Genomic DNA, 13,097 nt, shown 5'->3' with positions numbered 1-13,097 from the left:
CCATGGTGGGGGGCTCAGGGAACATGGTGGGGGACTCAGGGCAGGCCATGGTGGGAGCTCAGGGCAGGCCATGGTGGGGGGCTCAGGGAACATGGTGGGGGCTCGGGGGCAAGGCCATGGGGGGCTCGGGGCAGGCCATGGTGGGGGCTCAGGGAACATGGTGGGGGCTCAGGGGCAAGGCCATGGGGGGCTCGGCTGCCCGGGGCCCCACGTGCCCGGCTGTCACCTGACCATGTCGCCGGCAGTTCCCGGCGGCCGCTGGTCCCCAGACCAAAGGGAACCCGAGCTGCGCGGCCCAGGCCTGGCTGCCCCCGCGCCCGCGCCCCTGCACCCCGCGCCCCGCACCCCTGCGGGCTGAGCCCCAAAGTAGCGCAGCCTGGGCCGCAGCGAGGGCCCCGGGTGTCCGCGCCCCGAAAGCAGGGGCGGCCGCGCGGGTCGGGGGTCGCGGGGGAGGAGGGGAGGGGAGGGGAGGGGAGGGAAGGGGAGAGGAGAAGCGCGGGGGGCGGCCCCCTCCCCCTCCCCGCCGTGCCCCCCCCCCCGCAACGGCCGCGGGGGAGGGGCCGGGCCGGGGTCCCCACGCGGAATCCCGGGTCCCCACGCGGCCCGGCCCCGCTCACCTGCGAGTCGGCCTCGAGTCCCGTCCCGGCCGCTGTCCGGCTGGGCCCGGCGGCCCCCAGTCGGGCCTGAGCTCTGGGCCCCGGCCCCCGCCCGCCGCCACTTCCTGTGCGCGCCCGAGTTCCGCCGCGGGGACGCGGGGAGGGGGCGGGGGAGGGGCGGGGGGACCAAGGGGAAGGACGGGGGAGGGGGACACGGGGAGGGGGGCAGAGGGTGGGGATGGGGACAGCGAGGGCTGGGAAGAGACAGGGACCTGGGGACAGGGATGAGGGGCCTCACAGAACCAGACAGTGTGGGCAGGGCTGCAGGACAACACAAGGCGGAGAGACAGGGACTCAGGGTGGGGATCCAGAGGTGAGAGGTCCACAGGGATGCAAAGTGATGGGGGCAGGGACATTTTGGTTAACTTGGAGTCCAGAGACAGGCCAGGACACAGGACCGGGACACGGGTGCGGGACAGGGACATGGGGGACAGGGGACACGGGGGACAGGGACACGGGGAGACAGGGACACGGGGAGACAGGGGACAGGGACACGGGAGGACAGGGACACGGGGAGACAGGGGACAGGGGCACGGGGGGACAGGACAGGGACACGGGGGGGCAGGGGACAGGGACACGGGGGACAGGGGACAGGGACACGGGGGACAGGGGACGGGATCATGGGGGGTATAGGGGACAGGAGACTCAGGGAACAGGAGACTCAGGGAACAGGGAAACAGGACAGGGAAATGGGAGGATGGGACAGGGACACAGGACAGGGACATGGGGACAGGGCAGGCTGGGGGACTGTGCAGGGCAGGTGGAGTGGGCATACAGGATTCCCCGGGACACCCTGCCTTGTGAGGTGCCAGGTGAGGGTGATGGGGTGCGGGAGGCACCGTGGGCATGTGTCCAGGGTCCCAAGGCGGAAGGGGGCATGGGGCGCCACTGGGGGCCAGGCCAGTGCAGGGCTGACCCCGGCCAGGCGATTAGACTTGGGACGCAGAGGAAGGTTCAGGATACGGGCGAGCGGGCAGGGGGTAGGAGGCTGAACCCCGACTCCCCACCTTCTGCCCAGCTCGGGGTGACCTGCAGGAGGGGTGCCCGCCTGAGCTTGTTGACTCCACAAGGACACGGGGTGACATTGTAGCTGGGGGCCCCTGGCTGCCCCTGACCGGGCAGAAGCCTCACCCCACATGAGCTCAAAAGCCAGGTGCTGTGACCACCTGCAGCGCTTCATCTTAAACCTGTAATTCTTCTAGGGCCGCGGTCAGTCAACACTCAGCACCTGGCCCTCACACTCCAGAGAAGGCAGGCAGGTGGGCTGGGCATTTACCCAAAAGACAGCGATTCCAGGACACGCACCCATGTTCACGGCTGCGTCATTCGCAGCAGCCTAATGCCCGTCCACAGAGGGCTGATTAAAGAAGGTAGGGATATATAGTCCATGGAATACTACTCTGCCATCAAGATGATATTGAGGGCCGGGTTAAGTGCACGTGGCACAAAGCGCAAGGACCAGCACAAGGACCCAGGCTCGAGCCCCCCCTCCCCGGCTCCCCACCTGCAGGGGAGTCGCTTCACAGGCGGTGAAGCAGGTCTGCAGGTGTCTGTCTTTCTCTCCCCGTCTTCCCCTCCTCTCTCCATTTCCTCTCTTCTCTCCGTGCTATCCAGCAACAACAACAAAATAACAACTATGGGGGAAAAGACGGCCTCCAGGAGCAGTGGATTCTTTCTGTGCAGGCAGGCGCCAAGCCCCAACAATAACCCTCCAGGTAGAAAAAGATACTGTGTCCTTTGAGGCAAGATGGATGGAACTGGAGGTGAGGACACTTAGCGAAATAAGCAGAGAGAGGAAAGACGCCTAGCAGATGGTCTTGCTCACGTGTGGGGTCTGGACACACGATGCCCATGGGCTGAAAACAAAGAGTAAACAGTCTCCAGACCGTGTGAACCTTGGCGGGAGGGTGGACACACACAGCTGTGGCTGTGGGCGTGGTGGGGAACTGGATATTGCCAGCTTACGGCTCTGTGCCCCACTATTCATCACGCGTGAAAGATTACAGGAGGAAAAGAAAGACGGGGGAGGGCCTGGGCCAGGAGAGGGTGCCTTGCAGAAAACTGAGACGCCCTGGCTGAGCCCACACATCACGGTGCTCAGGGACCTGGGTTTCAGCCCCCGGGCCCCACCTGCAGGGGGAAAGCTTCACGTGTGGTGAAGCAGGGCTGCAGGTGTCTCTCCGTCTCCCCCTCCCTCTCATTCCATGTGTATCTGTGTCTATATACTGAGGGAAGAGGGGGCAGAAGAACCAGGCAGCACTCCGGTCCATGTGCAGCCGGGGATCCAGCTCAGCCCCTCAAGCTGGGGAGGCCAGAACTTCATCCACTGAACCGCCTCCCAGACCACTCCCTCTCAAGCTCATATATATATATATATTTTCCCCTTTGGTTGCTCGTTGTTTTATTGTTGTAGTTATTATTGTTCTTGTTACTAATGTCGTCGTTGTTGGACAGGACAGAGAGAAATGGAGAGAGGAGGGGAAGACACAGAGGAGAGAAAGGCAGACACCTGCAGACCTGCTTCACCGCTTGGGAAACGACGCCCCTGCAGGTGGGGAGCCGGGGGCTCGAACCGGGATCCTTAGGCCCGTCCTTGCGCTTTGCACCACGTGTGCTTAACCCGCTGCACTACCGCCTGACTCCCTCAATTTCTAGCTGTCCCGTCAAATAATAATAAAAAAATTGTTTTTTAAAATTTTATTTATTTTCCCTTTGGTTATCCTTGTTTTTTTATTGTTGTCATTAATGTCGTCGTTGTTGGATAGGACAGAGAGAAATGGAGAGAGGAGGGGAAGACAGAGAGAGGGAAAAACAGACACCTGCAGACCTGCTTCACTGCCTGTGAAGCGACTCCCCTGCAGGTGGGGAGCCGGGGGCTCGAACCAGGATCCTTATGCCGGTCCCTGCACTTAACCCACTGCGCTACCGCCAGACTCTCCCCCCCCCCAAAAAAAAAAAAAAAGATTTTTTTTTTTTTTGAAAGGCAGGTGGGGTGGGCTGGGGTGTGAGGCATTCACGTGGCCTCCAAGTGGCCTGGCCACCACGTGTCACCAAAGTCCTGGAGCCCAGCAGGAGGCGGGTCAGGAGCCAGCCCCCCCCCCCACCTGGCAGTGCCACACTCACGGCCACGGACCCCATCTACATGGGCTGCACTGAAAGCCACCTGTGAACACCAGCCCAGAGAATTTCTAGGACAAGCCCAGGAGTGGGGGGGAAGGGTTGTGTGCACACGCCGTCCTGGCTGAGGGGGAGGGTTAGTTGTGTGCACACGCCGTCCTGGCTGAGGGGGAGGGTTGTGTGCACACGCCGTCCTAGCTGAGGGGGAGGGTTAGTTGTGTGCACACACCGTCCTAGCTGGAAAAGATGTCGGGCTGGCACCCTATCTCACTTGGAGCATGTGTGGTCCGGGTTCAAGTCCAGCCTCCCATCACACCAAATGAAACTTCAGCGCTGGGGTTCCTTTCTCTTTCTGCCGCTTCTTAAACAGGTAGTAGCAGTATTAATGGGACAGAGAGGAACTGGAGGGAAGGGAAGGTAGCGAGAGAGAAAGAGAAACACCGGCAGCCTTGCTTTTCTCCCTTGTGGCTGGGAGTGGGTGTCAGACCCGGGTCCTTGCACATGGTAACATGCTTACCCAGGAGCGCCCACCCAGACCCTCTCTTTATCTGAAAAAAGAAAAAGAAGAAAAAGCAGTGGGGAGGTCACCCAGCAGAGCACACGCTCACCGTGTGCAAGTACCAAGTTCAAGCTCTCCCGTCTCTCTCTGTCTCACCTGTGAGGGAAGAAGTCCGCCAGGAATGGTGAGGCACCAAGCCCCACTGAAGTCAGAGCAGCAAATACAACTCAACTGAAATGATAATAACGGCGGGGAGACGGCACAGGGCCTGCAAGATGCCCTCCTGCCTGAGGCTCCCAGGCCCCAGGTTCAGTCCCCAGCACCATCAGCCAGAGCTGAGCAGGGCTCTGGGGAAAACAAGTGATTAATCGATGACATGTATTATTACAAGAATAAGCATGTACAAAGTAAATTACACGTGGCACAAGGACCCGCAGAAGGATCCTGGTTTGAACCTCCCGCTCCCCACCTGCAGGGGAGTCGCTTCCCAGGCGGTGAAGCAGGTCTGCAGGTGTCTGTCTTTCTCTCCCCCTCTCTGTCTTCCCCTCCTCTCTCCATTTCTCTCTGTCCTGTCCAACAACAACAACAATTACAACAATAAAAAAACAACAAGGGCAACAAAAGGGAAAAAGATGGTCTCCAGGAGCAGTGGATGTGTAGTGCAGGCACCGAGCCCCAGCAATAGCCCTGGAGGCAAAAAAAAGAAAGGAAGGGTTTAGGGCCACGCAATAGCACACACACCTGGTTGGACACGTTACAGGGCACAAGGACCTGGGTTCAAGCCCCCAGTCCCCGCACGCAGGGGGAAAGCTTCAAAGTGGTGACGTAGGGCTGCAGGTGTCTCTCCTTGCTCCCCCCACCCCATCTCACCTTGTATTTTAAAGTGACACCAGGAGCAGCAGTGACCCCAAGCCAAGCCAACACTAGTGGCAGAAGAGGAGGAGGAAGGGCAAGGGCCGCCCGGTGTCCCCACGAACATGGATCTGGGTGGTGAGGACAGAAAGCACAATGGTTATAGAGACCTAGTGGCTGAGGCTCCAAAGCCCCAGGTTCAGTCCCCAGCACCACCATCAGCCAGAGCTGAGCAGGGCCCTGGTGACAAGGGTCTGGGTTCAGCAGCCCCAGTCGACACATGGGAGCACCGTGCGCAGCGACGTTTTTTTTGCCACAAGCATTTGATCTGGGGCCCAGTGCCAGAACTTCGAATCCACCACTCCCGGTAGCTGTTTTCTTTTTTTATAAGAGAACTTTTTCTTTTTTTGCCTTCAGGGTTATTGCTGGGGCTCAGTGCCTGCACCATGAATCCACTGCTCCTGGAGGCCATTTTTTCCCTTTTGTTGGCCTTGTTATTGTAGCCTTGTTGTGGTTATTATTGTTACTGTCATTCGTTGTTGGACAGGACAGAGAGAAATAGAGAGATGAGGGGAAGACAGAGAGGGGGAGAGAAAGAGAGACACCTGCAGACCTGCTTCACTGCCTGTGAAGCGACTCCCCCTGCAGGTGGGGAGCCGGGGACTCGAGCCGGGATCCTTACACTGGTCCTTGTGCTTCGTGCCACGTGCGCTTAACCCACTGCACTAGCGCCCGACCCAAGAATATTTTATTTTTTTAACCACTGATCAGCAGTTCTGGCTTACGGCAGTGCGGGGGATTGAACCTGGGACTTCTGATCCCCAGATACAGTCTCTTTGCATAACCAGTATGCTATCTACCCCACCCTTTTTTCTTTCATTCTAGTTTCATTTGACAGGACAGAGAAAAATTGAGAAGGGAGACACTGCAGACCAGCTTTGCTGCTCAGGAAGCTTCCCCTGCAGGTGGCGAGCGAGGCCAGGTCGCCCAGACAGATGAGGCCCCGGGTGCAAAGCCGGCACCACACGGGAGTGCCAGCACAGGAGTCAGGGTCCATGCGGCTCCAGGCCCGGCCCCCAGCATACCTCCCTGGGCTGAGCCACCTGCCCAAAGAGAGTGACCTGGCACAGGCCATCCTCAGAAGCAGCTGAGACGCTCTATGAACGGTGGTCTTCCTGGGGAGAGTCTGCCTGTCTGTGCCTCAGGTAGCAGCTCTCACTGCCACCCACCCCGACGGGGCAGCCCCAGCGTGAGCCATGCCCCGAGGGAGGGGCAGAGTGAGCACTGGCTTCTGCCCCGGTCCCAGGAGTCAGGGAGCAGCTCCCGGACAGTGTCCTGGCCCGAGAACATTTAGGCCAGAGCGTGAGAGAAGTGCCCCAGCCAGTACAGGAAGGCTCACGCCTGCCTCTGCACACCTGCCTCCGCCCCAGGGCTGGGATGTGTCTTCTGCCCCTCAAACGGGGGGCGTTGGGGGAGGGAGGACAGTAAACAGGGGTTGCTAAGACTATATTTCCTGGGATCATTTCTATAGTAAACAGGGGTTGCTAAAAAGAGCTCGTCTACTGGCAGAAGACAGTAGACAGTGTTCTAAAGACACACATGGTCCAGGCACACACTGAAACGCCCCAGTCTGGCTATAGAGAAATGCAAATCAAAAACACACCAAGACTCCATCTCACACCCGTGACTGAGAAACTGGGAGAAAGGGGGGATGGGAGCGAGAGACCCGGCACTCCTGCTCTGCAGACTTCTCCGTGCAGGTGGGGCCGGGCCTGGAACCCACATCACTGCAGACCGTAAGGTGCACCTGGCCAGGTGCGCCGACACCTGCCCACCCACCTGTACGTTCGGCTTGTGACAGGAAGGCGGCTTGGCAGGGGGACCCGAGTCCAGTAAGGTATGTGCTCTACCGGTGTCCCACAAGGCCTCACTACCGCGCCTCTCCTGAGGCTCCCGGCCAGCCTGGAGGGGCAAGACAGCCACCTGCCGGCGCCCCAGACCCAGCACACGGGGCTCCTGCAGACGCCCAGCACCACCCAGGACCTGCCCGTGGGGATAGTCCCCTCCTGCACATCCTGGCGCAGGTGCGAGCAGCGGGGCCTCGGAGACTCCCGCCCGAGGTGCTGAGGAAAAGCAGCGGTGTCCCGAGGCCAGAGGGTGGCTGCGGGGTCTGGGGCCTCGGCGGGCAGCTGGAGGGTCTGTCTGACGGGGGGACGGCCTCGCCCCCGGCGGGCTGGGAATAGGCGCAGGGCATAGGCATGAGCCTGGGTCACCACGGCTCCCAGAGCTGCAGCCCCTTGGGCCCTGGGGACAGAACCCGGTGTAGGGATGGCAGAGTGGTCGGCGCCCCTCGCTTTGGGCCCTTCCTGGGGGGTAAAGCTTCACAAGACTCGACCAGGGACAGATCAGGGGCAGGATGCCCGTCTCGCCCGGTCCTGAGCGTGGCCTGGGTTCGAGCCCCCAGCACACAGGCCAGGCCAGGGCATGGGGCCGCTGCCCTGTCTCCCGTTTATCTGAATGGAGCCGTCAGCCAGTCCGAGGGCATCACCCGTCCCCTCCCATGCCCACTTTGCAGACGCTGAGCTGGGGCCTGCAAGGGGGTGCCCACACCATCCCGGGCCCTGTCCACACCTGCCCCTTCCCCAGCACGCACTCCACCGGGCCCTCCTCCTGCTCCCGGAGCGTGGGAAGTGCAGACAGGGAGCCCCGCACACCCTGCCCGGAGACACTGGCACGGACAGCTGCGGACAGCGCCCACGTGGACACCAGCACCGAACGGGAGGCTCCTGGGGGTGGAGGGGCACAGCCCCTCAGGTCCCCATGCTGCTGGGGGAGGAAGGACAGGACGGGGCGCTGGTCTCGGAAGGGCAACTTTAATGTCCGCTGGCCCCCAGGCAACGCCAAGACACGGGCCCCGCGGCCCAGCCTCTCGCCCGCCCACCCAGCCCTGGGGACCCAGGCCCCTCATCCTGAGGTCAGGGGCCCTGGAACCCGAGTCACAGCCCACGGTCTGTCCCGCAGCCCGTCCCTGCAGACCACCGTCACGCCGGCCGCCCCCGGCCTCGTGAACCTCGCCGTTTCTTCCGCTCCGGCTCCGGGCCCTGTGCTCCGGGCCCCCGCCGCCCCCGGGCTCCTCTTGCCGCTCGGCTCCGCCGCTCTCGGGGGGCTGCTGGGCCTGCGTGCTCCTCGCCTCCCCCTGCAACAGGAAGCGGGTGAGGGGCCCTGCCGGGTGCACGGGCAGCAGCCAGGAGAGGGCGGTCTGAGCTGGCAGCAGGAGCTGAACGTGGGGCCTGGGGTCAGGGAGCAGGGCCCCCCCACCTGTGCGCCCGGGCCGGGCCTTGGCGCGTCTCCTCTTCCTCCCAGCCTTCCTCTCACGCCGCCCCGCCTGCAGTCGGCGGCAGACTTTATCTGGGAGCTCGTCCTCGGGGAAGAGGCCTGAGGGGCAGGTGGGCTCGGGCTGCGGCTGTGCGTCCACTCTACACGCCCACCCCACAGACCCCAAACCCTGAAGCTGGGGCTTGGGCCTCTCCCCACACCCCGGTTCCAAACTCGTGGGGTCACGGACCTCTGCCACACCCACTCCTTGCAGAGGACAACTTCAGTTCCAGGGACGCTCCAGCCCCCCAACACACCCCTCAGGGCTGCGTGACACCAGCCCTTGGCAGGCGGGAAAAGGCCTGGGAATGCAGGTTCTCAGGCCCCACCCACTGCACCGAGCCCTCCTCCGCCGGGACTCACCTTCCGCCAGCTGCTGCAGCCTGGGAGGAGAGACAGACGTCACCCAAGTCGCCTCAACCCACCCCGTCCCCGCCACCCCCCAGGCAGGACACCGCTGGGCCCGAGATCGGGGCCACCAGTCAGGGGCTGCTCACTTCCTGACCACTTTGTAGAGACGTTTCCGGTTCTGGGACGGCGTGTCCTGCTGGCTGGCCGCCTCAAACAGTCTGCCCGCCAGGGCCTCGTAGTCGAACTGTGAGGGGGGCTGGGGTCAGCACAGCCCAGAGCAGGGCACCCATCTCCCCAGGGCTGTGTCCCCCCCCACACACACCCCCACCAGCCAGGACACACCTGCAGCACTGGACCCGTCTCCTCCTCAGAATCCTCCTCAAACTCTTCCTCTTCCTCCTCCTCAGACTCTTCCTCCTCCTCAGCGGCTGCAACACAGGACCCAGAGATCTGAGCCCCGCATTCTGCAGGTCAGGGGCTCGACCAAGGGCTGAGGGTCCCAGCCACAGGTGAGAAGGGAAGGGGGGCGACAGGCAGGGCCCAGAAGCAGGAGAGCAGAGACGGGGCAGGTGGGAGGCTACCCGGGGCTCACGGGACGGTCGGCATGGAGATGCCCCTGGACCCAGGCCACGGGCCCCAACACTTTTCACCTCTGGCCTCCCCATCCTGCGTGTCTAGCTCCCGCATGAGGTCCTCGATGGCCAGGGGCGCCTGCTCCACCACGGCCTCCAAGATGCCACCCGTGACTCCGTGCAGAACCACCCGGCTGTGGGTGCAGGTGGGGCTCAGGGAGGCCTGCCGCCCCCGCCACCCCCCATTCTGCCGCAGCCCCAGCCCACCGCCAACCCGCCCCCGCCTCCCCCAGCACCCACTCCCTGGTCCGGGCCGCGATCTCCAAGAAGGGCTGGATGAGCCTGAGGTTCTGCTGGGCCGTGAGCTGCGGGAGGCGGGAGGCGGTCAGGCTGAACAGCACGGGGAAGGGATGGGACCGCCACCCAGTTCGCCACTCAATTCACCACCCGCCTGGGCCGCAGAGCCCAGCCCACCTCCTTGGCGCCCACTCTGGACAGCTCCTGGAGGAAGATCTCCAGGAAGTGGCTCTGGACACCTTTGGGGGCCGGGCTGTCAGGATGTAGGAGCTCGGTGGTTAGCAGTTCCAGATGCTGCTCCACGTGTCTGGGGGGGGGAATAGGCGTGTCGCTGCACTGTCACTACCCCGGGTCCCCAGCGACCTCCTCTCCCCCAGCCCCGTAGGCAGCACCCTACCCCACCTGGGTCCCCGGCACCCACCTCTCCTCCCAGCCCCGCATCTGCAGCGTCCTCAGGGATTCGCGCAGGACCAGACGCATGAGCTGAAGGGCAAAGAGGGTCGCTGGGCACAGCCCTCCCAGGGCCCCAGAGGGACAGCCGGGCCTGGGGCCACCCCGCCCCCTCCCACGTGGATCAGAGGGGACAGGCCGTGCAGGAAGCACCCTGGGACCCCGGGCTCTGCCGCCAGCTGACCGTCCTGGCCTGGGCCCTGGGGACAATCCGGAGAGGACCCCCGCCCCGCCACGGAGCCCGTTCCCGGGAGTCCCCCACCTCCCCCTCCCCGGCCGCACCGAGTAGAACTTGTCCAGACGCAGCCGGTCGAGGCCGGTCCACTCGCGGCTCAGCGTCTGCCAGAAGGTCTGCAGGAACAGGAGCTCTGTGGGGACACGGGGGTCAGCCAGGACGGGGGGTAGACGGGAAGGGGGCTCAGCCAGGACACGGGGCAGACGGTGTGGAGGGGAGTCAGCCAGGACGGGGGGCAGATGGGGGGAGTCAGCCAGGACACGGGGCAGACAGTCGGGGCGGACGGGAGGCAGGGACTCACGGGCCTCGTTGGTCTGGAAGGCGTGGACGAGCCGGGCGATGGTCCTCCCCAGGTCCTCCTGCGTGGGGACAGACGCTGCTGAGACCTGGCCCCGGGCGCACGTGGCCGCGCGCAGAGTGGCTACAGGTCTCTCTGTCTCTGTCTCCCTGCCCGTCCCAACTTCTCTGTCCTAGCAAATAAAAACTTAAAAACCGGGGCCGGGAGTGGTGGGTTCACAGTGGCAGGGCCGAGCCCCGGCAATAACCCCGGTGGCAAAGAAAACAAGTCCCTCCCTGCAGGGGAGCTGCACGGCGCCTGTCTCCCGCCCTACTTCGCAGGCACCTTTATCACTGGGTAGAAACAGACTGAAAGTGGAGAAAGGAAAAGGAAGAGAGAGGCCCCTGCAGCCCTGCTTCACCACTCTCGAGATTTCTCCCCGCAGGTGGGGACCAGGGGCTTGAACCTGGGTCCTTGCGCTCGGCGACGCGTGCGCTCAACTAAGCGCGCCACCACCCGGGCCCTCTCCCCGCTTCTCGGTTTCCGTCTCTCCGCTAAGTAACCGGGCCTGAGAGCAAGCACTCGGGTCACGCCACAGTCTGACACCCATAGCAGCGGCCCGTCACCCTGTCTGCAGACATCGCGAGACACTCCGGTGTCCGTGGCGGCGGCGGCGGCGGCGGCAGCGAGGGGCGCGTACAGCCCAGCGGGTGCCCGCAGGGTGGGGGCTGAGAGAGCCAGCAAGCTCTAAGGCATCGCCTAAGGCTCCCACCCCGCAGCGCCAGGAGAGCCTGGCCGACCCACCATGCCCCCCACCCCGCACCCCTGCAGCAGCGGCTTCAACTGCAGCCAGGGGACCCCCGGTGCCCGCCCCCCATCCCGCACACCTGCAGCAGCGGCTTGTCCTGCATCCACATGCAGTAAAACAGCCCCTTCCACACCTTCAGCAGCTCCTCGTGGGTGAAGCCGCCTGCAGGGAAGCGGAGACGTCAGCCGTGCCACCCCCCCACGCCACCCCACCCGACTCCAGGGCCCTCGGGTGCCACCATGCAGCGCACTCCGTGCTCCTGCGGCCGGGGGGGGGGGGCAGGGGTCCGGGGACGCCCGTCGGTTCTCCCCGTCCCCTCTCGTGTCCGAGGTGCCAAGCACCCCGAGTTCCACCCACAAACCCCAGGAGCGCAGCAACGCTCTGGGGGGCTGGGCGGGGAGCGGGCGGGAAGACGCAGGGGGGACGCCGCTGCCCCTCACGCCTGGGGCTCAGTCCACGCCTGGCAGCACATGTGCCGGTGGTCTGCCTCCCCCTCTCCGCTCTCTTGGTGGCGAGCAGAACCTCAAGAAGGAGAGACGTCAAGGCAAAGGACCCGGGCGGGGCGACGGAGAAGGCCCCAAGCCCGGGTGCGAGGCCTGCAGGCACAGCCACTGTGAGGTGAGGTGAGGTGAGGAGAGTCGGCAGCCGAGTCAGCCGCGGCCCTGTGAACCGCTCTCCCCCACTGGGACGGGCACAGGGGCCTGCGAAGGCTCTGAAGAAATAACAGTACTAATGACGATGACGACGATGGTGTTGATGAAGAGGAGGAAAGAGAAGGCCGGGACACAGCACAGAGGCCTGCGAAGACTCTGAGGGAGGAATAATATTAACAGCGGGTAACGATAAAGAAAGAGGAGGAGGAAAGAGAGGGCGGGGACACAGCACAGGGTCTGCGAAGACTCTGAGGAGGAATAACAGTAACAGCGGTAACGATAAAGAAGAGGAGGAGGAGAGAGAAGGCGGGGACACAGCACAGGGGTCTGCAAAGGCTCCTGCCCGAGGCTCTGGGGAAATAATAGCGATAGTAACAATAATAATAACGAAGAGGAGGAGAAGGCTGGGTAGAAAGCGCAGTGGTGCTGCACACAGACTCTCCTGCCCGAGGCTCTGGGGCCCCGGGTCCCATCTCCAGCTCCACCGTCAGCCAGAGCTGAGCAGGGCACAGAGTAAATAATGATGATAGTAGTAACAATAATGACGAGAAAAGAAGGCTGGAACGCAGCGCGGGGTTCTGCACACAGACCCCCCTGCCCCAGGCTCTGGGGCCCCCGGTTCCATCCCCGGCACCACCGTCAGCCAGAGCTCAGCAGGGCTCTGGGGAAAAGTAATAATAATAATAATAATGATAATAACAATAACGAGGAGGAGGAAGGAGCAGCAGCCGCAGCAGCAACGACGACTTGCTGCCGTAGCCCCGGACGCAGCACCTGGCCCCGCCCGGCACGGTCCCGCCCCAGCCGCGCTCACAGGGTCGCCGCGCTGCCACCCCCCCCCCCCCCGGCACGGTCCCCCCCGGCGCTGCCCACCGCGCTGCCCCCCGGCCTCCCCCCTCCCCCGCGCTGCCCCCCGGCCTCCCCCCTCCCCCGCGCTGCCCCCCCCGGCCTCCCC

At 63.7% G+C, this 13,097-nt stretch overlaps 2 protein-coding genes across 5 annotated transcripts in view; both read right to left on the bottom strand.

The window, feature by feature from the left end:
• The window catches only part of AGPAT3 (1-acylglycerol-3-phosphate O-acyltransferase 3), a 47,647-nt gene extending 46,893 nt beyond the window's left edge, over positions 1-754 (bottom strand). The window contains exon 1 of one of the 2 annotated variants that reach the window (XM_060198772.1): positions 618-754. The gene's annotated coding sequence lies outside the window, so the exon portion shown is untranslated. The remainder of the gene's footprint in view (positions 1-617) is intronic. The other variant, XM_060198776.1, reaches the window with a different exon arrangement.
• Positions 755-7,981: 7,227 nt separating this feature from the next.
• Positions 7,982-13,097, bottom strand: part of RRP1 (ribosomal RNA processing 1) — a 5,783-nt gene continuing 667 nt past the window's right edge. The window contains exons 2-13 of one of the 3 annotated variants that reach the window (XM_060198794.1): positions 11,569-11,651; positions 10,706-10,763; positions 10,452-10,537; positions 10,141-10,202; positions 9,897-10,026; positions 9,723-9,787; positions 9,492-9,616; positions 9,193-9,278; positions 8,997-9,094; positions 8,863-8,882; positions 8,443-8,559; positions 7,982-8,320 (exon numbers count right to left, since the gene is read on the bottom strand). In XM_060198794.1, the coding sequence (XP_060054777.1) occupies positions 8,166-8,320; positions 8,443-8,559; positions 8,863-8,882; positions 8,997-9,094; positions 9,193-9,278; positions 9,492-9,616; positions 9,723-9,787; positions 9,897-10,026; positions 10,141-10,202; positions 10,452-10,537; positions 10,706-10,763; positions 11,569-11,651 (1,085 nt within the window). In that variant the 3' untranslated portion in view covers positions 7,982-8,165. The remainder of the gene's footprint in view (positions 8,321-8,442; positions 8,560-8,862; positions 8,883-8,996; positions 9,095-9,192; positions 9,279-9,491; positions 9,617-9,722; positions 9,788-9,896; positions 10,027-10,140; positions 10,203-10,451; positions 10,538-10,705; positions 10,764-11,568; positions 11,652-13,097) is intronic. The other 2 variants (XM_060198795.1, XM_060198796.1) reach the window with 2 other exon arrangements.

Source organism: Erinaceus europaeus, chromosome 9 (genome assembly GCF_950295315.1).
Source record: "Erinaceus europaeus chromosome 9, mEriEur2.1, whole genome shotgun sequence".
Classification (NCBI taxonomy): Eukaryota; Metazoa; Chordata; class Mammalia; order Eulipotyphla; family Erinaceidae; genus Erinaceus; species Erinaceus europaeus.
The sequence above is the reverse complement of the archived record's forward strand: the minus strand, read 5'-3'. Positions and strand labels throughout refer to the sequence as shown.